The 27,579-nt window shown below is 31.4% G+C and overlaps 2 protein-coding genes across 2 annotated transcripts in view; one reads left to right on the forward strand and one right to left on the reverse strand.

Annotated features, from left to right (window-relative positions):
• The window catches only part of LOC142333255 (uncharacterized), a 496,762-nt gene that overhangs the window by 227,944 nt on the left and 241,239 nt on the right, over positions 1-27,579 (forward strand). The window lies entirely within an intron of this gene.
• The window catches only part of LOC142333256 (uncharacterized), a 301,571-nt gene that overhangs the window by 135,598 nt on the left and 138,394 nt on the right, over positions 1-27,579 (reverse strand). Inside the window, exon 3 of the mRNA XM_075380259.1 lies at positions 3,405-4,476. Coding sequence (XP_075236374.1) covers positions 3,405-4,149 — 745 coding nt within the window. The 5' untranslated portion in view covers positions 4,150-4,476. The remainder of the gene's footprint in view (positions 1-3,404; positions 4,477-27,579) is intronic.

Raw genomic sequence — 27,579 nt, forward strand, 5'->3', positions numbered from 1 at the left:
TTTTGAAAGTATATGTTTGGAGCGTAGCTTTATATAAAAGTGAAACTTGGACGATCGGAGTACCTAAGAAGAAAAGATTAGAAGCTTTTGAAATGAAGGACAGGTAGAAAGAAATAATTGTGTAGGCAGACCACGTTTGGAATATGTAAAACAAATTGTTAGGGATGTAGGATGTAGAGAGTATACCGAAATGAAACGACTAGCGCTAGATAGGGAATCTTGGAAAGCTGCATGAAACCAGTCAAATAACTGAAGACAAAAAAAAATCCTTAATTGTTAAGATATAACAAAATTATTTATATTTATCGTCACAGTAGTATAATGTACACCAAGGTTTAACAGAAATTTATAGGCTGATTACAGTATATTCAGTTGTGCATGTTTCTCCTTCTACACTGTAGAAACTAGTTGGTGTTCAGATTTACCTAACCTCAATTCAAATGTTTTTGAATCGTTACCTAAATTGATTTTACATTTATGAAACAAATAGTTGATTATTTAAAGTGCAAAAAAAATAATTTTAATTTTTAAAGTTATTTAAACGAGATTTTAAATATTTAAATTTTCTACAATTATGAAATTTGAAAAATATATTGTTAGTATTTCGGTAGTTTCATCTTTATAACAATAGATAAAAGTGTGGAGTAGACTATCTACACATCGGAGTGCGTATTTATTGCATATTTTACGCCTGCCTTACCCGCAATATCTACCTTCTGTCTACCACTTCATTTTTATTTCTGTAATTTTTTTTTATTTTATTTTTGTGTATACATCTGCTTTTTTCTTTCTTTTGTATGTACTAGTATTAAGTTCATATATTTTACTGGATTTAAAAGAAACTTCCGCTGTTATAATTTCTTTAATTCGAACTTTTCGGATGCCCAAACTCTTTTTAATTTAATCTTATCTGCACTGGTAGCTAAAATTAGTGGGGGCGTTTTCTGGGCCTTTTGAAGGCCATGGTTAAAATCTTCTTTAAAATAAAAGAATCGAAAAAATGAATCAAATAGAATAGGTGGAAGCAGGATAATAATCTGATTCTACGCTATATCACATTCAAGAATGTGGTAGTATTCGGTTTAACCGAATAAATAAAAAAATGTCAATACAGATAATAATTTTTAGTATTATTAGATACTAACTGCTGATGATATATAGTAATTCTAGGCTGAGAGTAAAAAGGATTTAGAAGGAACAGTGAACTGCACGGATGAAGTCCTATGCAAGAACTACCGCATGAAAATAAACACGAACAAAACGAAAGTAATGAAATGTAGTATAAAATAACAAAAATGGTCCACTGAATGTGAAAATAGGAGGAGAAAAGATTATGGAGGTAGAAGAATTTTGTTATTTGGGAAGTAGAATTACTAAAGATGGACGAAGCAGGAGCGATATAAAATGCCGAATAGCAAGGCGAAACGAGCCTTCAGTCAAAAATATAATTTCTTTACATCAAAAATTAATTTAAACGGCAGGTAAAGATTTTTGAAAGTATATGTTTGAAGCGTAGCTTTATATGGAAATGAAACTTGGACGATCGGAGTACCTGAGAAGAAAAGATTAGAAGCTTTTAAAATGTTAATAGGAGAATGTTAAAAATAAGATGAGTGGATAAAGTGACAAATGAAGAGGTTTTGCAGTAAATAGATGAAGAAAGAAGCATTTGGAAAAATAGAGCTAAAAGAACAGACAGACGTATAGGCCACATCTTATGGCACCCTGGAATAGTCGCTTTAATATTGGAGGGACACGTATAAGGGTAAAATTGTGCAGGCAGGCAAAGTTTCGAATATGTAAAATAAATTGTTAGGGATGTAGGATGTAGGGGTATACTGAAATTAAACGACTAGCACTAGATAGGGAATCTTGGAAAGCTGCATCAAACCAGTCAAATTATTGAAGACAAAAAATAAAAAGATTATAACTTAATAAACTGTCCGCTTAAAAACACTATAGTGCAGTGGTGCTTAATTTAAATTTCTGCGTACACAGAAACAAGTTCATAATTATTTTTTACTAATTACGTTCCCTTTCGCCTTTCCAGCTTATTTTTGGACAGATTTGGCGATCGAAGAGCCTTTGCTTTCCGCCATCTTCTGATCGGTACTGAAAAAACAACTAAACCGCTTTTATATTCCTTCCAATTAAAAAGGGAACAAACAAGGAACGTTCTATACGCACGCGGATTATAAAAAAAAAAAATACTTTCCACCAGCACACCAGGGTGGGTACTGCGGGAGCGACAGTGCTTTCTCTCCCTCGCAGCCTCGCTTGCAGCTTCCTATGTGCGCATGCGCACAAGAGCCAAACACCACGCCGCTGGAACTGTGAAGCGCACAGTGGCATACAAAGATTTTTGTATCTTTTTCATAAAGTGGGGGATTGTACTGATATTAAGCTTATGGATTATATATTGTACCAGTATAAAGAAAGAATTAAAGAAAAAAGGACTCATTATGTTCAATTTTATCGATAATATCAAGTGGAAATAGGGAGTGCTGCAGTTCTGCAGTGCCTATACGCGAGCCGCCACTGCTTATATGTAATCCAAATAACAAGCTTTATCATGAAATGTTTTTTATTTTATAAATAAAAATGAATGAAAACCGTTTTTCTCCAAAAATGTTCACTACCCAACATTGTAAGAAAGCATTTAATTTTGGAAAATTTTACTACCTACTCAGCAATGTATGATAATAATTTTATTAAAGTATGACTAAAAAGTATAATGCAAGCTTTTAAACACTTAAAAATTTTTTGTAATGTTTAATAATACAATTAGAAGTTTAGTAGCTTAACAATAATTAACATACGTTAATATAATTTTATAAGAAAATTATTCAGAAAGATAGTGTTTTCTACGGTTTGTTTAGAATTCTGTCGATGACTGTGTTATTTGAAAAACATTTTGGAAAAATTTAGAAATTGCTTCAACTTTACAATCAATAGATCCTGAAATTGAGATTACTAGGATAATGAGATGAACGAATTTCAGTTTAGCTTAGACAAGTAAATGATTAATAATTAAGTTAAAAAAGGATTAGATTAAAATATTCTCGATGAACAAAATTACTTAACATTTTAGTCAAATTTAGAATATTATTTATTCATTTTTAAAATTTTTTTATATATTCCTTCGTGTTTACTGATGATGATTGTTTAACAATCGAAATTACCATCGAGTTAAGATTTTAAATAAAATTTGTTTAAATGTCTTTTAAACATAATTTTAAAACGATACCATATTTTGAAATGTTGATTTAACTTAATTAAATTCTAGAATAAAAGTTAATGATAGATCACATAAATTTCGATTAATTTAAGCGATTATTTATAAATTAATCGATTGCGTTTTATCGATAGAATAGATATTACTAATCTAAATCGGACATACGTACCTTGTGTATTCCATTCCTGAGTTTTATTTTCATGATGAAAATCTTGCGGGCCTTCGACACCACAGCATTGTAATTCTCTTTGAACGTTATCCCAAAGTTGAGTAAATTCACTATCCGTACTGTATTGAGTATTTAATTTATTTTTTAAAAACGGTTTCAATTCGGCGACGATCCACTCGAATCTGTATATCCATAGAAGTCCCAAAAGTCCGTCACCGATAAGTAACAGTAGTATTAACAACCAATACAAGTTCAGTAGACGTTCGTTCAGTCTTTGTGCTCCAAGACATCCTATGAATTGCAAGAAACCGGACTGGAAAGATAAAGCTAAATAAGCGTAAAGGAAGCTCGGTTGTGTAAGCGATAGGCCTGGTACTAAGACGCGTTTCGGATCGAACACGAATACCCATGCCGCTACTAAACAAAAACCTAATACGCTGGCCAAAAGGACCGCGTTACAGGTGTAAATCCACAGCCTGTAGTATCTCATGGCTTTTGACGATGTATTTACCAATTTGTTTACGTACGACGATGAAGAGGATGCGGGCAAACCTAATGCCGGTGGATGATGGTATTGATAATTATAATGATTTTTGGAGGCGTTAGATGAAGAAGTTGAAAGTTGTTTAGCGAGAGATGTTGTCAGTTTTGTCGTAGTCTGTCCGGTGATCGATGAAGACGGTTGATGATGATGGTTATACCCGGTCGTTGATGTCGAAGATGATCCCAACAACGTCACCGTCATTATCTTCAATAATTACTGAAGATTTTTAAACGTCGCCGTCTCCCCTTGCCCCTCCAAGGAGGCCGTCTGTATTTTTGGTTTCTTTTATTCCGTTTTATTTCTTACGCTCCTCCTTCCCCCTCTAATTCTCTTTATTCGGCCGATTGCCGAAAATAAAAAAAACTTTTTGACGATCTTCGCCGATGGTTTTTCACTGGTTATGTCCCGATGATGCTCTTTATTTGTGTTCTAACGGTTTCTCTCCTCTCTCTCCACTCTCTCTCTCTGCTTTTTTTTTAATTATCTCCTTCCTTTGAATTTATCTTACTTAGGACTCCGTGGTACCACCTGCAAAAAAAAAAAACAATTCATTATAAATTAAATGATTTTTGATCGATGCAAAATCTATAGATACAACATTAATGTTATATACTGTCTCGGAAGGTGTTGAACAAATTTAACCAACTAATTTATATCATCGAAATAAATAAAAAAGTGTTCACTTGAACAAATTCTTAAAATCATTTTTTCCATCCGCTATACAAAAAAAAAATCAATGATTCAAATTGGCGAAAATTACTTTTCCCTTTTTTTTAAATTTTATTTAAAATTTACTGTAATCTATAACCCATGTGTACACATTTTTTAAGTTGCTTTCCAAGAATTTATTTTGAGCCAATCCGGAGTAATTAATTGAAATAATAGACACAAAAACATTATTAATACAATTCTGTAGCGAGATGCAAGATATAATTAAAATTACACACACACACACATATATATATATATATATATATATATATATATATATATATATATATATATATATATATATATATATATATATATATACAGGGTGTCCCATATAAAACGCAACCCATCAATCACTCATCCATGAAATTTCAAAGGTCAAGCTTACTCCCCTACTCGTTACTGAAATGGACTCGTCCAAGATCTGAACATCGCGGCGACGCAGTAGAATATTACCGATAGTAACAACAATGCAATAATAACGTTCAGTGTATTGCTAGAGACAAGATGGTGTTTTCCCTAGATGAACTTGTTTTCATTGTCGAGTCGTACTTCAGTACGAAATCAGCGGTTGCAGTGCAAGATTTGTTTCGCCATAAGTACCCAGATAAACCAGCTCCTAACAAAACATCAGTATTAAGATTAGTCGCGAAATTTAGAGAGACCGGTTCTGTTAATATCAAGGAACACAAAAGATCTGCGTCAGTGTTGAATACAGATACGGTCGCTGAAATCAAAGACCGATTACACGCCTCGCCAAATAAATCGATTAGACGTTTGTCTGCTGAAATTAATTTGTCTAAATCGACTGTTCATCGGGCTACCAAACGATTACAATTACGACCTTATCGCGTTCAAACGGTTCATCGACTTCTTGAGCCCGACAAAGAAAAACGGCTACAATATTGTCAACGGTTTCGTCGATTTCTGCGTGAGGGAATTAACGTTGTGGATTCGTTATTTTTCACAAATGAAGCACGGTTTCATTTGGATGGCTACGTAAACAGCCAAAACAGTAGAATTTGGAGCGCTGAAAACCCCCACGTTTATCACGAAAAACAATTATACCCGCAGAAGTCGGGCGTGTGGTGCGCGATATCGCGGAAGAAAGTAATCGGTCCTATTTTTTTCGAGTACACCATTAATGCAGAACGATATCAGGATCCTCACGAAATATTGTAATGAAAACAAGACTCTTTAAAACTGAATGTTTTTTGTGCCGCATCCCGACCGAAAGTTTACGGGACGTTATTTTTTTGCGGAAACAAGTATATCTGGAATGAAGTATCTTTATATGCTAAAAGTATGGCTCTTTTTTTAAACTGAATTATGAACCACAAGACTTTATTTGCCAAAAAAAAGTGTGTCTTCTCAATTTCATAACGCTGTTCGTGATCCGTTGAGTGAAATTCTTCCCGACCGCTGGATCGGTTGCCTGGATCCAGATGACGTTTGCGGTGACCTCCACGTTCGCCCGATCTGACCCTGTGCTATTTTTTTCTTTGGTGGTTTATAAAAGATCAAGTGTGTGTTGCCGTTATCAGCTGATTTACCCGAATCGAGATATATAATTGAAACAGCTTTCGTATCAATTACTCCAGATTTTTTTTGATTTTTTTTTTTTTTTTTTGTCTTCAGTCATTTGACTGGTTTGATGCAGCTCTCCAAGATTCCCTATCTAGTGCTAGTCGTTTCATTTCAGTATACCCTGTACATCCTACATCCCTAACAATTTGTTTTACATATTCCAAACGTGGCCTGCCTACATAATTTTTCCCTTTTACCTGTCCTTCCAATATTAAAGCGACTATTCCAGGATGCCTTAGTATGTGGCCTATAAGTCTGTCTCTTCTTTTAACTATATTTTTCCAAATGCTTCTTTCTTCATCTACTTGCCGCAATACCTCTTCATTTGTCACTTTATCCACCCATCTGATTTTTAACATTCTCCTATAGCACCGCATTTCAAAATCTTCTAATCTTTTCTTCTCAGATACTCCGATTGTCCAAGTTTCACTTCCATATAAAGCGACACTCCAAACATACACTTTCAAAAATCTTTTCCTGAGATTTAAATTAATTTTTGATGTAAACAAATTATATTTCTTACTGAAGGCTCGTTTAGCTTGTGCTATTCGGCATTTTATATCGCTCCTGCTTCGTCCATCTTTAGTAATTTTACTTCCCAAATAACAAAATTCTTCTACCTCCATAATCTTTTCTCCTCCTATTTTCACATTCAGTGGTCCATCTTTGTTATTTCTACTACATTTCATTACTTTTGTTTTGTTCTTGTTTATTTTCATGCGATAGTTCTTGCGTAGGACTTCATCTATGCCGTTCATTGTTCTTCTAAATCCTTTTTACTCTCGGCTAGATTTTTTGATTTTTTTGATTAAAGTACGGGATGAACTTCCCACTTCCCGTACACTAACTTCCGTTCGGAATGAACTTCTCGTGTCACATGGCACGGCTGGACGCGTGCCGTGTGACGATTAGTGCTCATATTGAACACTTATAGGTAAAAAACCATTTGAGCTGCTCTTACATTGTATGTATAATTTATCAGTGTATGTAAAACTTAATAATTATTGTATAACTTTAAACATTCATTTTGAAACACTCTGTACTTCAATTTTTATTTATCAGTAATATTCGCACGGATAACGAACACAGAGGAGATCCAAATGTCTGGCTTCACGGGAACGGCTAGTGTATATATATATATATATATATATATATGTGTGTGTGTGTGTGTGTGTGTGTGCGTGTGGGCACACACGCGCACGCACATACACACACAAAATTCATTACTTATTTCTCAGTCATTTATTTCAGTTTCTATCTTTATTACTTTTTCATTTTTATTCTTACTCACATATAAACTAATTATTCTTTCTGTTCCCTTTTTCCGCTTTTTTTAGTCTTCTAATAAAGGAGGTTTACGGTCGTGAAAGATTGATGTATAGGTAAGTGGTATCTTAATGATTATATAATTTCCTTCGGTATCCTACTTATATCTTTTTGCGTGACTTATCTTTTCTTTTTCTTTTTCCTGATTAACAGGTGCGGAAGGAAAACAGTAAAAATTCCGGTTGTTTTATTACGGGCCGTAAGATAATAGATGGCGTTAGCGTTGGTAAATGAAATTGTTATAATCCATCTCATTTGCGTGACGATTGGTGTAACGTATTATAATTTGATTATTACAAATTTCATTTTATTTCACGTGTGATTACACAGCATAATCATCTGTTACGGTTATTCTCACGTGAAATTTATACGTTGTAGTTTTCATATACTTTTATATATGAGATTAATCTTGTATATAAATCTTATTTTTTCTTTTTGTTTCGTAGAAAGATTAGTTTTATTTTTATGAAATAGCGGTAAATTTGATAGATGTATATCACTTAATAAAAATTTTGGTTTTAATGTTGAAATTTCACCTAAGAGTTTTTGAAATATATTTTCTTTCTTAATACAGATTATTTTTTACGGAAGTAATAACATTTTTGTATTTTCATATATAGCTTTTAAATTTGAAATATCTTAATTATACGTAAATTTTAATATTTAAAATACAAGAATAATCGGTTTAGTCTTTGTCAAATAAGAATTATTTATTGATTTAGATTTTTTCTCGAAACTTTAGGACTATTAAAACAACGCATAATTTAATCAAATAAAAACGTTTTTTAGAATTCTGCTTTTATATATATATTCGTTTTCCACTACATCATTATTTTATTACCAATCAGGAAAAAATTAAGAAAAAAGTTATAAAATTGAATTTCTAACAAAGCCTAAGTTAATTTTTACCCGACTACGTCCATAGCAGGAATAGTATTTATCTGTAATAACTGTTTGTTTGTTCCTTTCTATAGCTTCACGGATCCAACTAATTAAAACCAATGTTACAATTTTTATTTTAATGTAATATGATTTAGAATTTATTCTATAATCAGGATTTATAGTTGGTATCAAATTATCCTTAAGTAAGATAAAGATATTAAATGATTTTTTTTTTTGCCTTCAGTCATTTGACTGGTTTGATGCAGCTCTCCAAAATTCCCTATCTAGTGCTAGTCGTTTCATTTAAGTATACCCTGTACATCCTACATCCCTAACAATTTGTTTTACATATTATAAACGTGGCCTGCCTACATAATTTTTTCCTTCTACCTGTCCTTACAATATTAAAGCGACTATTCCAGGATGCCTTAGTATGTGGCCTATAAGTCTGTCTCTTCTGTTAACTATATTTTTCCAAATGCTTCTTTCTTCATCTATTTGCCGCAATACCTTTTCATTTGTCACTTTATCCACCCGTCTGATTTTTAACATTCTCCTATAGCACCGCATTTCAAAATCTTCTAATCTTATCCTCAGATACTCCGATCGTCCAAGTTTCACTTCCATATAAACCGACACTCCAACATATACTTTCAAAAATCATTTCCTGACATTTAAACTAATTTTTGATATAAACAAATTATATTTCTTACTGAAGGCTCGTTTCGCTTGTGCTATTTGGCATTTTATATCGCTCCTGCTTCGTCCATCTTTAGTAATTCTACTTCCCAAATAACAAAATTCTTCTACCTCCATAATCTTTTCTCCTCCTATTTTCACATTCAGTGGTCCATCTTTGTTATTTCTACTGCATTTCATTACTTTTGTTTTGTTCTTGTTTATTTTCATGCGATAGTTCTTGCGATAGGACTTCATCTATGCCGTTCATTGTTTCTTCTAAATCCTTTTTACTCTCGGCTAGAATTACTATATCATCACCAAATCGTAGCATCTTTATCTTTTCACCTTGTACTGTTACTCCGAATCTAAATTGTTCTTTAAAATCATACATGGAACTGCTAGTTCCATGTAAAGATTAAAAAGTAACGGAGGTAGGGAACATCCTTGTCGGACTCCCTTTCTTATTACGGCTTCTTTCTTATGTTCTTCGATTATTACTGTTGCTGTTTGGTTCCTGTACATGTTAGCAATTGTTCTTCCATCTCTGTATTTTAACCCTAATTTTTTTAAAATGCTGAACATTTTATTCCAGTCTACGTTATCGAATGCCTTTTCTAGGTCTATAAACGCCAAGCATGTCGGTTTGTTTTTCTTTAATCTTCCTTCTACTATTAATCTGAGGCCTAAATTGCTTCCCTTGTCCCTATACTTTTCCTGAAAGCAAATTGGTCTTCTCCTAACACTTCTTCCACTCTCCTCTCAATTCTTCTGTATAGAATTCTAGTTAAGATTTTTGATACATGACTAGTTAAACTAATTGTTCTCTATTCTTCACATTTATCTGCCCCTGCTTTCTTTGGTATCACGACTATAACACTTTTTTTGAAGTCTGACGGAAATTCCCCTTTTTCATAAATATACACACCAGTTTGCATAATCTTTCAATCGCTTCCTCACCTGCACTCCGCAATAATTCTACAGGTATTTTCTATTCCAGGAGCCTTTCTGGCTCCTGGACGGAATACTTAAATGATTACTGTTAAAAAATTTTGGAATAAATACTTTACTATATTACACCAAAATGAAATTAAATTCTTGAAGTTTCATTTAAATACCTCATGAATAAAATTTTTTATTTGCAAGAAAAAAACTTTTGATATTCTTAAAATTTACCAACCCTTTAAGAAATAACCAAACCCTAATTTAATTACTGTTAAAATATTTTAATCTGTAAAAATAAAAACTTTTCTATTTATTGTACTAACCGTTGAGTGCTAGTAAATATCATTACAGAAAGAAATAGAGGGTAAAATAATCTTTGATATATATTTTATACTTTTTCTTAACTGCAGTAATAAGCTCTCATTGAGAGCTTTTCAACGATGTATCATAAGTTTTACTTATTTTCACTGGTTCCAGAGTTATAGCCAAATATAATTTTAATTAATGAGATATTTGGATTTTACAAGAAGAAGGCACATCGGTTCGAATCAGACTTCATTTCTTTTTTTTTTTAACTTTATTTTAATTGAAATATATTGATTTATTAATAATTATTAACCTGTGATTGTAAAAAAAAAATTACAATAAATAATATTTCAATAATAACAATAAAAAAAAAAATATGAAAAAATGTCATGTTTTTAATGAAATAAAATTTTTTTTTCATTAAAAAAAATTAGAAGGAAGAAAGGTAGAAGGAAAAAATTGTGTAGGCAGGCCACGTTTGGAATATGTAAAACAAATTGTTAGGGATGTAGGATGTAGAGGGTATACCGAAATGAAACGACTAGCTCTAGATAAGGAATCTTGGAGAGCTGCATCAAACCAGTCAAATGACTGAAGACAAAAAAAAAAAATATATATATATATGTGTATGTGTAATTTAATAGTCGTACAAGGAAATAATGTGGTGTCCACATCAGATTTTTTTCTCTACGTTCAATATATCGTATTTTTATTTGTAAGAAAATACATTTTAAAATTTTAATGATGTTTTTTTTTAACGGGAGGATTATTATATAAAGATGAAACCTATAATATTTTTTGATCAAATCTTTTAAAAAAAGGATCAAGGAATTTATGTTTTATCCTGAATATTTTTTTTTTTTTAAGTATATACAGTGATACAGGAGAAAAGGGAAATAATTTGGGAAGTGATTCTAGATCATGAAATGAAGACAATCGTTCATACAAATATATGATTTAAAACCATTTGTTATAGAGTTTCAGCTAGCGAAATATTTAGCCTGGATTTCAGTTTCCTCGGTGAAATTTTATACTGAAATTTTTAAGGCGTGATATAAGAAGTTTATTATGTTTTTTGACCTGAAAAGTCGAATAAAACAGGTCCCAGAACTGTATCTTTCGTAGTTTCTATGATATTCAAAGTAAAACCGAAAGATTCGATGATGAAAAACACTTTTTTTATTTTTAGTTTTTGAAATACAATAACTTTGTTAAATTACTAATAATTCGTAAATTTTATTATCAAAACTTGTAAAGAATTTAATTTTGAGAAGATTGATGTAGTAAATTGTATGAAAAAATAAAAACAACTCTTATATTATTGAAATTAATAGCAAAATGTTATGAATTTGTAAAAATTAAAAACAGCCATTTTTAATACAATAAATTTAGACCTTTGAAAAATTAAGTTGACAGTAGTAATAATTATATGCTTCGAATTAAATTTTAATACTACTCTTTTTCATTATAAAATTGTGGTTACGTGTTAATAATAAATCTTAGGTGGTTTTGTTGTTTTTTAATATAATTTTTATTGTGTCTAATTACGTATTTTTGAGTAAAAAATTATGTAATTTTTTGTGTTTGTTGTACTCTAAACTATAGTTACATTTTTTCCAACTGAATTTAAATTTAAAAAAGTGAAATTCGGTGTGAATTTTTTGTTTTGAAAAACGCCGCGTCTTTTCACTCGTGCAGAATAAACAGATATTTTTGTGTACGCCTTTTCTCGATGGAAATGCTTCCGCTGCGGTGAAAAAATACCGACCTAAGTATCTTGAACGGCCGACCTCCGTGGCGTGATTGGTAGCGTCTCGACCTTTCATACGGAGGTCCCGGGTTCGAATCCCGATCACGCATGGCATTTTCACACACCTTACAAATCATTCATCTTATCCTCTGAAGCAATACCTAACGGTGATCCTGGAGGTTAAAAAAAGATAGGTATCTTAGATGGCCGGCCTCACGTGGAGCGAGTGGTAGCGTCTCCGTCTTTCATCCGGAGGTTCCGGGTTCGAATCCCGGTCAGGTATGGTATTTTCACACGCTACAAAAATTGTCATTCATCTCATCCTCTTAACAATACCTTACGCTGGTCCCAAAGGTTAAAAAAAAAGTTAATCTTTGTGAGAATGTTACACTTTCTAGTCTTCATGTTTCATCTGATCTTCAACTGGTACATAGTGATAAAATGGAAAACATTTTTCAGTGTTCTATATATGCTAACCCACCGGGTTGGTCTAGTGGTTAACGCGTCTTTCCAAATCAGCTGATTTGGAAATCGAGAGTTACAGCGTTCAAGTCCTAGTAAAGCCAGTTATTTTTACACGGATTTGAATACTAAATCGTGGATACCGGTGTTCTTTGGTGGTTGGGTTTCAATTAACCACACATCTCAGGAATGGTCGAACTGAGAATGCACAAGACTACACTTCATTTACACTCACACATATCATCCTCTGAAGTATTACCTAAACGGTAGTTACCGGAGGCTAAACAGGAAAAAGATAGATAGATAGTGTTCTATATATGCTGGAATTTTCCAACATTTATTGCAAATTAATAGAATAGAAACATACGGGAATACTTTTTAAATTAAATTGAAGTATTTTAATTTTTAAAAGGTCAGTTTATTGTACTAATAATGGCTGCTTTTATTACAAATTCGTAACATTTGTCTTTTAAGTTTTGTTTTTAACAATAAAACTTGATTTTATTAATAATATAAATAAATTAAATAATAAAATTTACGCATTTATTAGTCATTTAACAAAGTTATTGTGCTTCAAACAAAAAAAAAAAAAAATATTTTCCGTCACAGAAATTTTTTCTTTCCGTCACGGGAGATATAGTTAGGGGATTTGTTTTATTCAGTTTTTCAGATGGAAGAACATTATTTAATCTTTAAAACGCCTTTGTTTCTTTTTCCTGTTTAGCCTCCGGGAATTACTGTTCAGGTATTACTTCAGAGGATGATATGTATGAGAGTACTATGGTACAGTCTCATTTCGACCATTCCTGAGATGTGTGGTTAATTGAAACCCAACCACCAAAGAACACCGGTATCCACGACCTAGTTTTCAAATCCGTGTAAAAATAACTGCCTTTACTATAACTTGAACGCTGGAACTCTCGACTTCAAAATCAGCTGATTTGGAAGACGCGTTCACCACTAGACCAACTCGGATGATTCCTTTAAAACGCCTTAAAAATTTTTTACATAATGCCTTAAAAATTTCAGTATAACCTAATTTCATAGGGCAACCTGAACCCCCCCCCCCGGGGGGGGGTATATAAGATAAATATATTTTATATTTTAAATATTTCGCTGGCCGTAACTCGATATGAAATCGTTTTCGGATATATGTTTATATGAACTTTCCTGTCTAGTGCTATAGCTCTAAAATGAAAAGTATGGTAATCCGTTCGATTTCAGTACATACGGTTTTCACCGGCTGTTGATGTTTTGGAACTTAAGAAACCCAAAAATCTGACTTCGAAATCAGGTGATTTGTGATGACGAGTTCACCCCTACATCAACCCGGTGGGTTTTCTGTAGTCGTTTGTTATGTTGTGACGTCACAAATGAGTGGTAGAATTAAATAAGTGAATAATATTTAAAGTGTAAAGAAGTATTTAGAGTGATCGCTAGTATCGAATGAAATAACCCATCGGGTTGGTCTAGTGATGAACGCGTCTTCCCAAATCAGCTGATTTGGAAGTGTAGATTTCCAGCGTTCAAGTCCTAGTATAATAGTCAGTTATTTTTACACGGATTTGAATACTAGATCGTGGATACCGGTGTTCTTTGGTGGTTGGGTTTCAATTAATTACACATCTCAGGAACGGTCGAACTGAGAATGTACAAGACTACACTTCATTTACACTCATACATATCATCCTCTTATGTATTATCTGAACGGTAATTACCGGAGGCTAAACAGGAAAAGAAAGAATAGAATGAAATGCGGTATGCGCGCTAGCTTTAGTTACAATAATTAAATTAAATATATGAAAAAATATATTTAAATAAAATGATAAATATTTTAAATTAACTTGCGTGTGTAAGCCGTACAAACAGAAAAAAGCCGCGTGAGAGAAAGTTCTACAATTGTGTTGTCAGCTTTTTTTCCTAATTTCAAGCTCTAGAAATTCTTCAGTTCTTCAGTTCTTAAATTATATTTCCCTTTTCTCTTGAATCGCCCTTTATTTAAAGGGTATGTTTAAAATCTTATAAAAACAATTTCATTATATTACAATATTGGTCGTTTTTATGTTAGGTTGTTTAAAAAATAAGATACATCGTGTCGTATATCAGTTTAAAAATAAATTCAATTAATTGAGTTTATTTTAACATTTTTGTATAATAATTTTATAAAAATATTATCGATGGATTAAATTATCGATCGTTATAGAAAATGTTATGAAGTTTGGTGTTAACTGTATTTATAAACAGTGTATGTAGTTTTAATAAGAATATCGATAGTCCAAGCGTTATTTTAGTACAGCGATAATGTTGGTGGAAAATGAATTGTTTAGTAGCAAGTCATGATGGTGTTGATGGTGATGATGATGATGACATAATAGTGAGAGATGTTTAGGTAAGGGAAAAAAGATCAGTGACGGTAAATGTTATGATGTCGGATGGGAAGCCAGTGGGAGTATAAACTGTACAGAGAGGTAGGTGGTGGGCTGCAGTACAGGTAAAACTGCTCGCTGCTGCCACTGACGATGTTTGTGTGTCTGTGTGTAAAAGAGTGAGAGAGTACGAAAGGAGGGGTTTGTATTGATTTATTTTGTTGGCTATACTGGGACTGGGGCACATCTACAGCTACTCCTCCTTCCTATCTAACGATGGGAGTGGGTGGTAGAAGTGAGTAGCTACCCCTACTCATTCATGGTCGGTGGATGGATGTATTTGTCGAGGGCTAATACATCACCGCTTAACTCAAAATGATCCTATCTTCCATCCACTATAGTAGCGTGTTCTTCTACCATATTTCGTTGTTTTTCTTCTTAATTTTTTCTAGCTTTTTTCTTTATATTTTTTTTTTAAGTCACCTTGTGAGGAACTAAAGATATTTTTATTTTAATATTAATTAAACAGTATTTTCTTTTGCCTTGAATTTACTTATATTCAATATTAATGTACTTTCTTAGCTATACTTATATAATACTGCTGTATCTGTAATTGGAAAGTATATATAGGTCAGTAAAAAACAAAAATACAAAAAATGAATCTTTTGTTAAGTTTTGTTGCCTTAAGGAAACATTTTTAAAAAACTTTAACAAAAAAAATTGATTTAAATAAATTATAAATTTATAAAAGTAGTTTTTATTCCAGTGTTCCCAGGTACAAAAAAATTATTTTTCTCAGGAATTTGTGCCTATATACATATGTATGTATGTTTTCTCGTATTTTGTGGTATAATTATGGACAATATTTTCTTCAGACTTTGTAGAATTTTCAAACTTCGATGGAGGATAAATTTTTGGAAAAATAACGAGGGTGGTATGGCCGAAATGAAATTTCAAATCTTTATTCCAGCATTTGAGCAAAACATTTTTCTTATAAAAGTTAGAAGTTTTTTTATCGAAATCAAAAATTACTAATAAATTTTATTTAATATTCACTCTTTCCCCAAAAAAGACAATTTATTTTTATTTTTATTTTTTACATATATCTTGCTTTGAAAAATAATTTTTTTGCATCCATATTTTCTCCATGCATAGGCCTTCAAACTGCTATAAAATTTTTTTCCCGTCTCACTCCAGTGGTTTGTGGTAACAAAAAATATTCTTTTTTGATTTTAAAATAAAATATTTAATTTGTTTTAAATTTAAATCTATCTCGCAATATTATTAAAAAATATTATTTAGTCGTCTCTCTCTCTTTATTTAGCTTCCGGAACTACCGTAAGGTATTACTTCGCAGAATGGTATGTATAAATACAAATGAAGTGTAGGTCTTGTATAGTCTCAGGTCGACCATTCCTGAGATGTGTGGTAAATTGAAACTCAACCACCAAAGAACACCGGTATCCACGATCTAGTATTTAAATCCGTATAAAATTAACTGCCTTTACTAGGATTTGAACCTTAGAACTCTCGACTTCGAAATCAGCTGATTTGGGAAGACGCGTTCACCACTAGACCAAACCGGTTGGTTAACCTGATGGTATCTGTTAAACGATAACTGACGAAATAAAGGCTTCTTATCTCCCTACTCTTAAATGAAATTAACGAAATACATAAACCAAAGTTCCTAATGTAATAGGATCATTTAATTAGCACAAGAATAATACTTTAGAGTCCAAAAAATGAAAGAACTACAATAGAAAATATCTTAGCAGTCAAGGATATTAAATTATATAAAAAATTGCCTATCCTTTGAGTAAAATTATGAGATATTGGTCCTTTTGGGTTCCTCTTTGACAGGTTGTGACCAAAATTAAATAGAATATTAGTTGGCCCATATACAGAAAAAAAATAATCTAGTCCGGTGTTATAAAGCAAAAACTGATTTACTTATTGTACACATATTTTACCAGAATTTTTCAAAAACACCATTTTTTTTGGGAGGGTATTATAAAACATCAGGATTTGCAAAATTTGAATTGATTAGCTAATATTCCTTTGTGTATAATATACTATGTAATGATTATACGGTAAAATTGTACAAACGAAAAAGTAAAAAATAGTTTTTAATGCGTATTTGCAAGTCAGTTTTTTTTTTTATTTAAAAATTTCTTTCACACTTATATTTACTAGTGTATCTGAAGTTATGCAAGTAAAAATATAATGAAGATTTGTCGAATGGCTTTTCAGTTACACTCAATTTAAGATCGAAAACATATAAGCGGGACGTGTTAAAAGCACGGTTCGTTATGATGCTGCAAGTTCGAAGGTTGACTTTTCTTTTTTTTCAGTATTTGCTGTTAGAAATATTATTAAATCAAATTTAAAAAAAATATTTTTTTTTGTCTTCAGTCATTTGACTGGTGTGATGCAGCTCTCCAAGATTTACTATCTAGTGCTAGTCGTTTCATTTCGGTGTATTTTCTACATCCTACATCCCTAACAATTTGTTTTACATATTCTAAACGTGGCCTGCCTACATAATTTTTTCCTTCTACCTGTCCTTCCAATATTAAAGCGACTATTCCAGGATGCCTTAATGTGTGGTCTATAAGTCTGTCTCTTCTTTCAGATATATTTTTCCAAATGCTTCTTTCTTCATCGATTCGCTGCAACACTTCTTCATTTGTCACTTTATCCACCCATATGATTTTTAACATTCTCCTATGGCACCGCATTTCAAAAGCTTCTAATCTTTTCTTCTCAGGTAATCCGATCGTCCAAGTTTCACTTCCATATAAAGCTACTCTCCAAACATATACTTTCAAAAATATTTTCCTGACCTTTAAATTAATTTTTGATGTATACAAATTATATTTCTGACTGTAGGCTCGTTTCGCCTGTGCTATTCGGCATTTTATATCGTTTCTGATTCGTCCAACATTAGTAATTCTACTTCCCAGATAACAATATTCTTTTACCTCCGTAATCTTTTCTCCTCCTATTTTCACATTCAGTGGTCCATCTTTGTTATTTCTACTACATTTCATTACTTTTGTTTTGTTCTTGTATGTTTTCATGATGTAGTTCTTGCGTAGGACTTCATCCATGGCGTTCATTGTTCCTTCTAAATCCTTTTTACTCTCGACTAGAATTAATATATCATCAGCAAATCGTATCATCTTTAACTGTTCACGTTGTACTGTTACTCCGGATCTAAATTGTTCTTTAGTATCATTAACTGCTAGTTCTATGTAAAGATTAAAAAGTAACGGGGATAGGGAACATTCTTGTCGGACTCCCTTTTTTATTACGGCTTCTTTCTTATGTTCTTCAATTATTACTGTTGCTGTTTGGTTCCTATAAATGTTAGCAATTAATCTTGTATCTCTGTATTTGAACCCTAATTTTTTTAAAATGTTGATCATTTTATTCCAGTCTACGTTATCGAATGCCTTTTCTAGGTCTATACATGCCAAGTATGTTGTTTTGTTTTTCTTTAATCTTCCTTCTGCTATTAATCTGAGGCCTAAAATTGCTTCCCTTGTCCCTATACTTTCCTTGAAACTAAATTGGTCTTCTAACACTTCTTCTACTTTCTTCTCAATTCTTCTGTACAGAATTCTAGTTAAGATTTTTGATATATGGCTAGTTAAGCTAATTGTTCTGTATTCTTCACATTTATATGATCCTGCTCTCTTTGGTATCATGACTATATATATATATATATATTAAAACCAAATTAAATTTTAAAAAATCTCGGTCCTTTTCCACAGAACTGCTTATGAATTTTTTTTTTTTTGTAACCCCAATTATCGTATTTTTATTGAATTACATGAAAATACTCTTCTGTTGTGAGTGATTTAATGGAGTTGGATATTGTTGTAGAATAAGTGACTGTTTTTTTATAATTTTTTATTTTTAGCAAATCTTGCACACTCATAAATATATACTATTATTAGTTAACATATTTGAGTTTCTTTACATCAGCTTACATGTTTTTTGATAATACTTTTCATGCCAAATAGTGATAACCTGTAGTCCTTTTTTTATGTTGAAACTCGTTCTTTCTTTTTTAAGGAGTTTTATGAAAGATATACTTCAGAAACGATGAGAATATTCTTTAGAATATCTGTATTTTTAGTAGTTTTAAGAAATGTACTATTACTTGTAATGTTTTGTAAAATAAGGTTTAAATTGTTTTATTGCGGTAGGCTTAGGCCTAGGTAGGCACATGGTTGTCAACGTAGTCGGGATCCCAGGACGATAGGGGTATCATAAAATTAATAAGGAAAAGGAAATATGCAGTAGGTATATTATTTGAGAATATTGAGAAAAGGGTAGTCTTGCTTTGGAACCCAGATCGAACAGACGTCCTGGTGATCGCGAATTCGTTATTTCCCTGAGCCTCGGTCTATCGCAAGTTGTTTTAATATTATTTGAATTCTAAATTGAATTAGTCTTATATTATGGTTCGTGTACTACTGAGTTATTGATGAGTGATGGTTATCATTTGTAATTGTTTCATTGTGCGAGTTGTCTGCTCATTTTTATTAATTGAACTTTATTATAATCTTATATATTCTCCACTTGTAATGGTGGGAATGAGTGAAGCACAAAACGGTGAATCCCTGACAAATCTCCTCGCCTCTCCGACATATATATATATAAACGTTATAAATATTTATTAATAATACGCTATTATAATACAGTGGTAATGATTATTTAACAATTAAAATGTACGTCTAATGTGTTTATAAATATTTCTTGAATACTTATCTTGTAATTTTGTTTAACTTAATCTTATAATCTGTCTACTTTAATAATAAAGTTTATGAATATACTTCGTTACAAATTGTGTCACTCTTATACCATTCCGCTCCCACTTATCTAGTAGTCGGCCGTCAGTTTTAAAACCAAGTAGTACAAATAATTACACGTTTGAAGGTATCAACGGCGTAACGTATTTTGCTTTATTAATTAATATAAGCTTGACACTTAATTAAAGAGATGTTTTTTTAAAGTTTAACAAATAATTAATCGTGTTACTTAAAGGATCAGTTAGTTATTAAACTGGTTTGATGCAATTTTCTATTCTTTACTTGTTTTTTTACTTTGTTTTTTATTGAAGAACATAAGAAAGAAGCCCTAATAAGAAAGGGAGTCCGACAAGGATGTTCCCTATCTCCGTTGCTTTTTAATCTTTACATGGAACTAGCAGTTAATGATGTTAAAGAACAATTTAGATTCGGAGTAACAGTACAAGGTGAAAAGATAAAGATGCTACGATTTGCTGATGATATAGTAATTCTAGCCGAGAGTAAAAAGGATTTAGAAGAAACGATGAACGGCATAGATGAAGTCCTACGCAAGAACTATCGCATGAAAATAAACAAGAACAAAACAAAAGTAATGAAATGTAGTAGAAATAACAAAGATGGCCACTGAATGTGAAAATAGGAGGAGAAAAGATTATGGAGGTAGAAGAATTTTTTTATTTGGGAAGTAAAATTACTAAAGATGGACGAAGCAGGAGCGATATAAAATGCCGAATAGCACAAGCTAAACGAGCCTTCAGTAAGAAATATAATTTGTTTACATCAAAAATTAATTTAAATGTCAGGAAAAGATTTTTGAAAGTGTATGTTTGGAGTGTCGCTTTATATGGAAGTGAAACTTGGACAATCGGAGTATCTGAGAAGAAAAGATTAGAAGCTTTTGAAATGCGGTGCTATAGGAGAATGTTAAAAATCAGATGGGTGGATAAAGTGACAAATGAAGAGGTATTGCGGCAAATAGATGAAGAAAGAAGCATTTGGAAAAATATAGTTAAAAGAAGAGACAGACTAAAAGGCCACATACTAAGGCATCCTGGAATAGTCGCTTTAATATTGGAAGGACAGGTAGAAGGGAAAAATTGTGTAGGCAGGCCACGTTTGGAGTATGTAAAACAAATTGTTGGGGATGTAGGATGTAGAGGGTATACTGAAATGAAACGACTAGCACTAGATAGGGAATCTTGGAGAGCTGCATCAAACCAGTCAAATGACTGAAGACAAAAAAAAAAACTTGTTTTTTACTTCTTTGTATGAATTAAAGGAATTATTGCAATCGCGAAAAATTTCAGTTTTCATCCATTTTCACCAACTTGGTGGCGGGAAAAATACCAGCAAACTAATAACGACAGTTAGGTTAGAAATTTAATTGTAGAAATTGATACTAACGAATTTCCGCCAGTGATCGGTACATTTCGGTGCCTACTTTTTGGTTATAGTTCATTATTTTATGATGAAAAATAATCACATAAATAAAATAATATATTATCAATATATATATATCGCATATATCGATATATATGCGATATACCGATATACAATAATATAACAAGTATACACCTGACCACTAGGAGTCACGTACTAACTAATCGGAATTTACCGCTAGTGATCGGTACATTCCGGTGCTAAGGGATGGGCGACGGACACATACACGTACCAATATATTTTAATAGGGTAGGATTTATCGGTAAAGAATGATGCATATTAAAATAATGTTTTATTATAAGCTCAATTTATGCGGTGTTTTGTTTTCAATTGATGTCGCATGCGATCATAAAGTACTACACGTATATATAATAATAAATACGAGTATAAAGGTTCCGGTCAATTGGTGGACTACACTAAAGCACTTCTACCGCTCTGCAGTGTACAACGCATTTACACCACTCGTTTCTATTGTAGTCTTCGCTTATGTTATATATAATGCAAACTACTCTTTGTATTATTATACATATTAAGCTAAATTAATGGATGCGGTCATCGGTTTCACTTTTTCTATATCATCCCTTATTGTATTCCCTTACGATTTTGACCTTCGGCCCTTTTATCTAATATTATATTATTTTTATAACGGGTTTTCGACTGTTGTCAATTTGTCAATAGTTAAAGTTCTGATAAACTCGACCTCTGTTGTATAATTTTTTATTATTATTGTAAATGTATTTTCATGTAGTTAACACCCCCGTTACGAAACATAATGATGGACTCAAAATCTACCGTTAATATAATATATAACATTAACGTAATGCTTTCGTATAATTAATTTTTTATCGTCTGTTTACAAAATACATGAAAAACCACTTTCGTTTTCGTTTTTACATTTTTGTTATTTTTTGTTTTGATATGTTGAAAAAAAATTGATGTGGACACCATATGACTTCCTTGTACGCCTATGTACTTACATGTACTTTTTTTAAATGAAAAGTTCATAAAATTTTATTTCATTAATAACTTCTGTTATCTTTTCATAAATTTTTTTATTGTTATTATTGAATTCTTCTTCTTCTTTTTCCTGTTTTAGCCTCCGGTAATTACCTTTCAGATAATACTTCAGAGGATGATATGTATGAGTGTAAATGAAGTGTAGTCTTGTACAGTCTCAGTTCGACAACTCCTGAGATGTGTGGTTAATTGAAATCAAACCACCAAAGAACACCGGTATCCACCACGATATAGTATTCAAATCCGTGTAAAAATAATTGACTTTACTAAGACTTGAACTCTGGAACTCTCGGCTAACAAATCAGCTGATTTGGGAAGACGCGTTCACCACTAGACCAACCCGGTGGGTATTATTGGATTATTATTTATTGTAAAAGTATTTTTATAATGAGGAATTTTTATAATGATTTTAATAAATCAATATTAAAAAGAAACAGTTAAAAAAAAGGAGGTTGTCTTATTTGAATCGATGTGCCTTCCCCTTGTTAGATCAAAATATTTCATTGATTAAAATTTTATTGGGCTATAACTATGTTACCGATCAAAATAAATATCACTTGCGATGCATCGTTGAAAGTTTTTCAATGAGGACCTATCACTGCAGTTAAGAAATTAAATTTTTTTTCGGCTTTTGGGCTTTTTTGGACACTTTTGATCCAGTCGATTGCAATCAAAAGGGAAGGTGCACAACTAGATGTTACAACAGTCCTAAATCCAAATTTACAGACACATACGAGATACATACGTACGTGCGTACAGAAGTCTAAATGGATTCAGGGATGGTCAAAATGTATATTTCCGTTGAAATCTGAAAATCGATATTTTTCGCGATTACAAAACGGTTGATTTTAGTACTTAAAATTTAGACCTTTCTATTTATATTATATTTTTGGGGAACTGAAATTCGAGCGAAATTTTTCGCTAGCCATAATTACATAAAGCGTTTTCAGATATATGTTTGTATGAGCATTTTCTCCTTATTTGAAGCACAAATACCAATTCCCAAATTATTTCTCTTTACTTCTGAATCACTCTGTATATTGTAATAAATGTATTCTTTATCAGTAATAAACTATATTACATAATTTTATGAGAAACCCGTAAATTTGTTTCCGATTGTGGGGAAAAGATTTAATATACATGGAAGGTATTAAAATATTAGTCGTGTTTTTAGGTTATGATGTCAGTTTTCTATTACATATAAAGTTGGACCGTAGTGAATATATAAAAAAGTTTCGTATTTTTCTAATAAAACTGTTACGTTTTAAACTTTCAATCTCGTTACCTGTTTCTTGTAGTATGAAACATGTTCATTTTAATTTAAATTAAAAAAAATATATTTACGTCATAGTTTTTCTACATGAACTAAAAAATTTATTAAGAGAATACATTATTTGTATCAGCATGTGAACAAAACATTTATTACAATTTTTTTTTTTTTAAATTAAGGTAGTTTTTTTCTCTATTAAAAAGATAACCTGGTTTTTTGAGTTTATTTTACCAATGACAGTATGTTATTTAACATTTAAGAGAAGGTAGAAGGAGTTAAAAAGGAATAAAAGAAACGATCCTTTGCTCCGTCCTCCCACTTTTTATGTTAGTTGTGGTGGGGCGATAAAAGCTGTTATGTACGATTAAACAAAATGAGAATAAATGTTCATGTAAAAAAAAAAAAAAAAAAACTTTCATTGTTAAAATTATTTATTTCGTCTATAAATTTTAACGAATATGACTGTACCAGTGTATATATCTTCTATATATACAGAGTGTTTCTAAAATGGTGGGCTGGCTATAGTTTTTCGGATTCTACTTAAAAACGAATACTTAAAAAACGATTCTACTTAAAATTAACGAAAATATATCCTTAAGAAAATTGGCAATTTCTCCATATGTTCTCCCCCTGTTATTTTATTATTTTTATATAAAAATGTATATCTCAAGTTCGATTAGCCGAATCACATTAATATTTTTGTAAGCGTCTTGTTAATAAAATATTTAAAATTAGCAAAAAATGAGGACTTAAATACCTTCGCAAATTATAAAATGGGCGGCCATGTTTATTTTTCAATCTGTTATATTTCCATAAATATTACTTTATCAAAATTTATGTTATTTGCTAAAATATTAAGCCTTTTATTTTGAACAAATTAAATTTTATTTTTTTTAAATCGGTCAACAAATACCCGAGTTATGGCAGAAAATAGATGTTGTAATTTTGTTTTTGTTTTCATGTCCTTCACTTTAAGTTGAATTCGATTAAATATTGTTTTTATTGTTAATTCTAGTATTGTAAGATAGCGGCCGATTATTTTGAAACCTACATATTTCAGATCGCTCAAAGCTTCGGTTCCTGTACTGACCAAACTGTTGTTCTGAAGAAATTACAATACATTGATGTTTTTATAAATTGAACAGGCTTTAATTTTATTTCTCATTATTGTTCTCGCAAGAATGAGTTTAATGAACACTGGGAGATCCAAGGTGCAGAGCCTCCTGGCTATACGGGAAGGGTTCGCTTCGCTCGCTCTGACCAGCTAAACATCCCTTTTACCGCGACGGGGATCCTAATATTATATTAACAAACATATACAGGGTGTCCCATATAAAACGCAACCCAACCTTATATTGGTAGGTATTGAAATAATAAAAAGGCATGTGTAAATGTAAATGTAATTATTATTATTACCATCCATTACCTTACATTTAGAGTAAATGTTGGAAGTGGCCGCCATCTTCTTGAATACAAGCTTCAATTCTTTTTACAGCGTTTCTTGCAACTTTTTTCAAAGTTTGTGGCCGGATATTTAATACAGTTTGTTCAATATTGACTTTCAATCGTTCAAGTGTTCCTGGTTTGTTGTTGTAGCCTATTTCCTTGAGATAACCCCGTAGAAAAAAATCCGCCGCAGTCAAATCTGGAGATATTGGTGGCCACAAGCCTCGACCGATAACACGATTACTAAAGAATTCCTCGACGAAATCAGAAGTTGAACCTGCGTAATGCGATGTCGCACCGTCATGTTGTAGCCGGCAGTGTCTGTCTTCCTCTTCCAAGAGTGCGATGAACCGAAATAAAATATCCTGATATCGTTCTGCAATAATGGTGTACTCGAAAAAAATAGGACCGATTATTATGCAGGCATGCCTGTTATTATTTCACCCCATTATAACAGGACTAAAAAATGATCCTGTATTTATAAAATATAAATATAAAATTATTAAATAGTATATATATATATATATATATATATATATATATATTTATTTTTTTATTAAGTAGTAAATATTATAATTAGAAGCTGATAAATTCGTGACTTTTACGTATCTTTACTCATGCTCGGTAGTGTCTTTCTACGTCGTTTTTCTTTTAATTACTTCTTTTATCTATTTTTATCAAAATCATGTTTCTCTTACTTGTAGGGGAATTGTTTTTTCATACGAAGCTATCGAAATTTTATATAAATTAAAAAAAATATATACAATAAATTTTATAAATAAACAATTAAAAATCTCTTATCGACAATTAACTCTGTATTACTGGTCAAAGCTTAGAATACTTAGTTGACGCGTAGGATGGAGATTGATTGCTAGACTTTTCGCAGTCACTATCCTCCCCACTTTATAATTATCAATGTCTTGAGAGACTCCAGCATGAACTACTGCGCATCTAAATTATTTATGATTCTAAAATTTGACGAATAAATAAATAATTTTTTTTAATTTTTTTTTTATAATTGACGCTTAATTATGAATGTCGAATTTTAAACGAGAATTGATAAAACTGTTTTTTAGTGAAATTTTAAGTAGTTTTATTTTATGTAGGATTTAACTATATATTTTTGTAACTTTTTTCTAGTTGATTAACACTTAAGCTGTATTTAGTGTATTTGTATCAAGGATTAAGTTATTTGTTAAAATTATCGATGTTTTTCTTGAAATCGAACCTATAATATTTCAGTTCATCGGTTGATTATACACTACTTTTATCGGTCGATCGATATTTCTATTTTTTATCCAAATAAATTTATAATATTTCTAATTGTCTTGAAATTTTTAATTTAAGAAGGAATTTACTTTGCATAAGTTCCGTTTATGTTCATTAATGTCGTCTGGTCTGACTGGAAACCAAGTGTAAAAGAGTAAGGTTAAAATGTGGAGAAAAGATGTCTTTTACTAGAAAAGGAAACAATGCTCTCTCTCCTTTTCTTTCTCTCTTTGTATACTTTGTAAAGAAAAAAGCCTGGGGTGAATTTTATTAGATGTAGGAGAAGCGGTGGCACCGGGGAAAGAGAAGGGTTAAGGTTCGACATCAAACGCGGTAACAAGTCGCAAATTTTCCATTACGTTTGTTCTCATCTCGGTCGTCATGACAACGCGACCTCGCCGTTGCCTTTCTCGTTTATTGCAACAGCCGCCGCCTATCTACTTACTGTCGACCGTTATTCTCGGCCGGGTTTCATTACCTCCTTTGTAATATATGTAAGAAGATAGAAAGAAGATAAGAAACTTTTTATGGAATTTCAGACATTCAAATATCTATAAAATTACTGGTTAGCTTGTTACTGACCAATAAGTGCCGATTTTCCTGTATATTTTCTTGCTAAAATTTGATTCGAAGTAAGAAAAAATAATATATATGTATATGGAAATCAAACACCAGTAATACTTTTCTTTGTTGTGCCCATTTAAAAAAACCTAAAAAGCTCAAAAAAATGAACAAAAAAGGAAACGTTACTTATTATTTAATTCAACCCGTACCTATTTTTATTTAAATGCACTTTCTTGTTTACTTTTTATTTAATATAATACATTTATATGATTCTTTTTATTTATTATTTGGAAGGAAAAATCTATTCATTTAAATTACATTGAAATTTTAAAACGAAAAATTATTTTATTCAAATAAATAATCTGAAGTTATATTTATAAGTTTAGTTATCAACATTTGTATACAGTTTTGTTTACTTGTTATTGAAAAGCATATTCAAAAGCTTTTCATCGAAAAAATTACTGCGGTAATAAGTCGAAAATTTTTCATTACATTTGTTCTCATCTCGGTGGTCATGACAACGCGACCTCGTCGTTGTCTTTAAAAAATACCTCCGGCAGTTCCGAAGGTTTTTTTTTTGAACGGGACAAGTTAGAAGAGTGGTTCGTTATCGTGCTGCAAGTTGGAACGTTGACTTTTCTTTTAAATTTATTGTTTATAAAAATTACTATTTTTATAAACAATTATTGTTTATAAATAATAATGTGTATTGTTTATAAATAATAATTATGTGGTATTTATTGTTTATAAAAATTACCTTCGGCAGTTCCGTTTGAAGTTTAATTTTTAAAA

Source organism: Lycorma delicatula, chromosome 12 (genome assembly GCF_047948215.1).
Source record: "Lycorma delicatula isolate Av1 chromosome 12, ASM4794821v1, whole genome shotgun sequence".
NCBI classification, from domain to species: domain Eukaryota; kingdom Metazoa; phylum Arthropoda; class Insecta; order Hemiptera; family Fulgoridae; genus Lycorma; species Lycorma delicatula.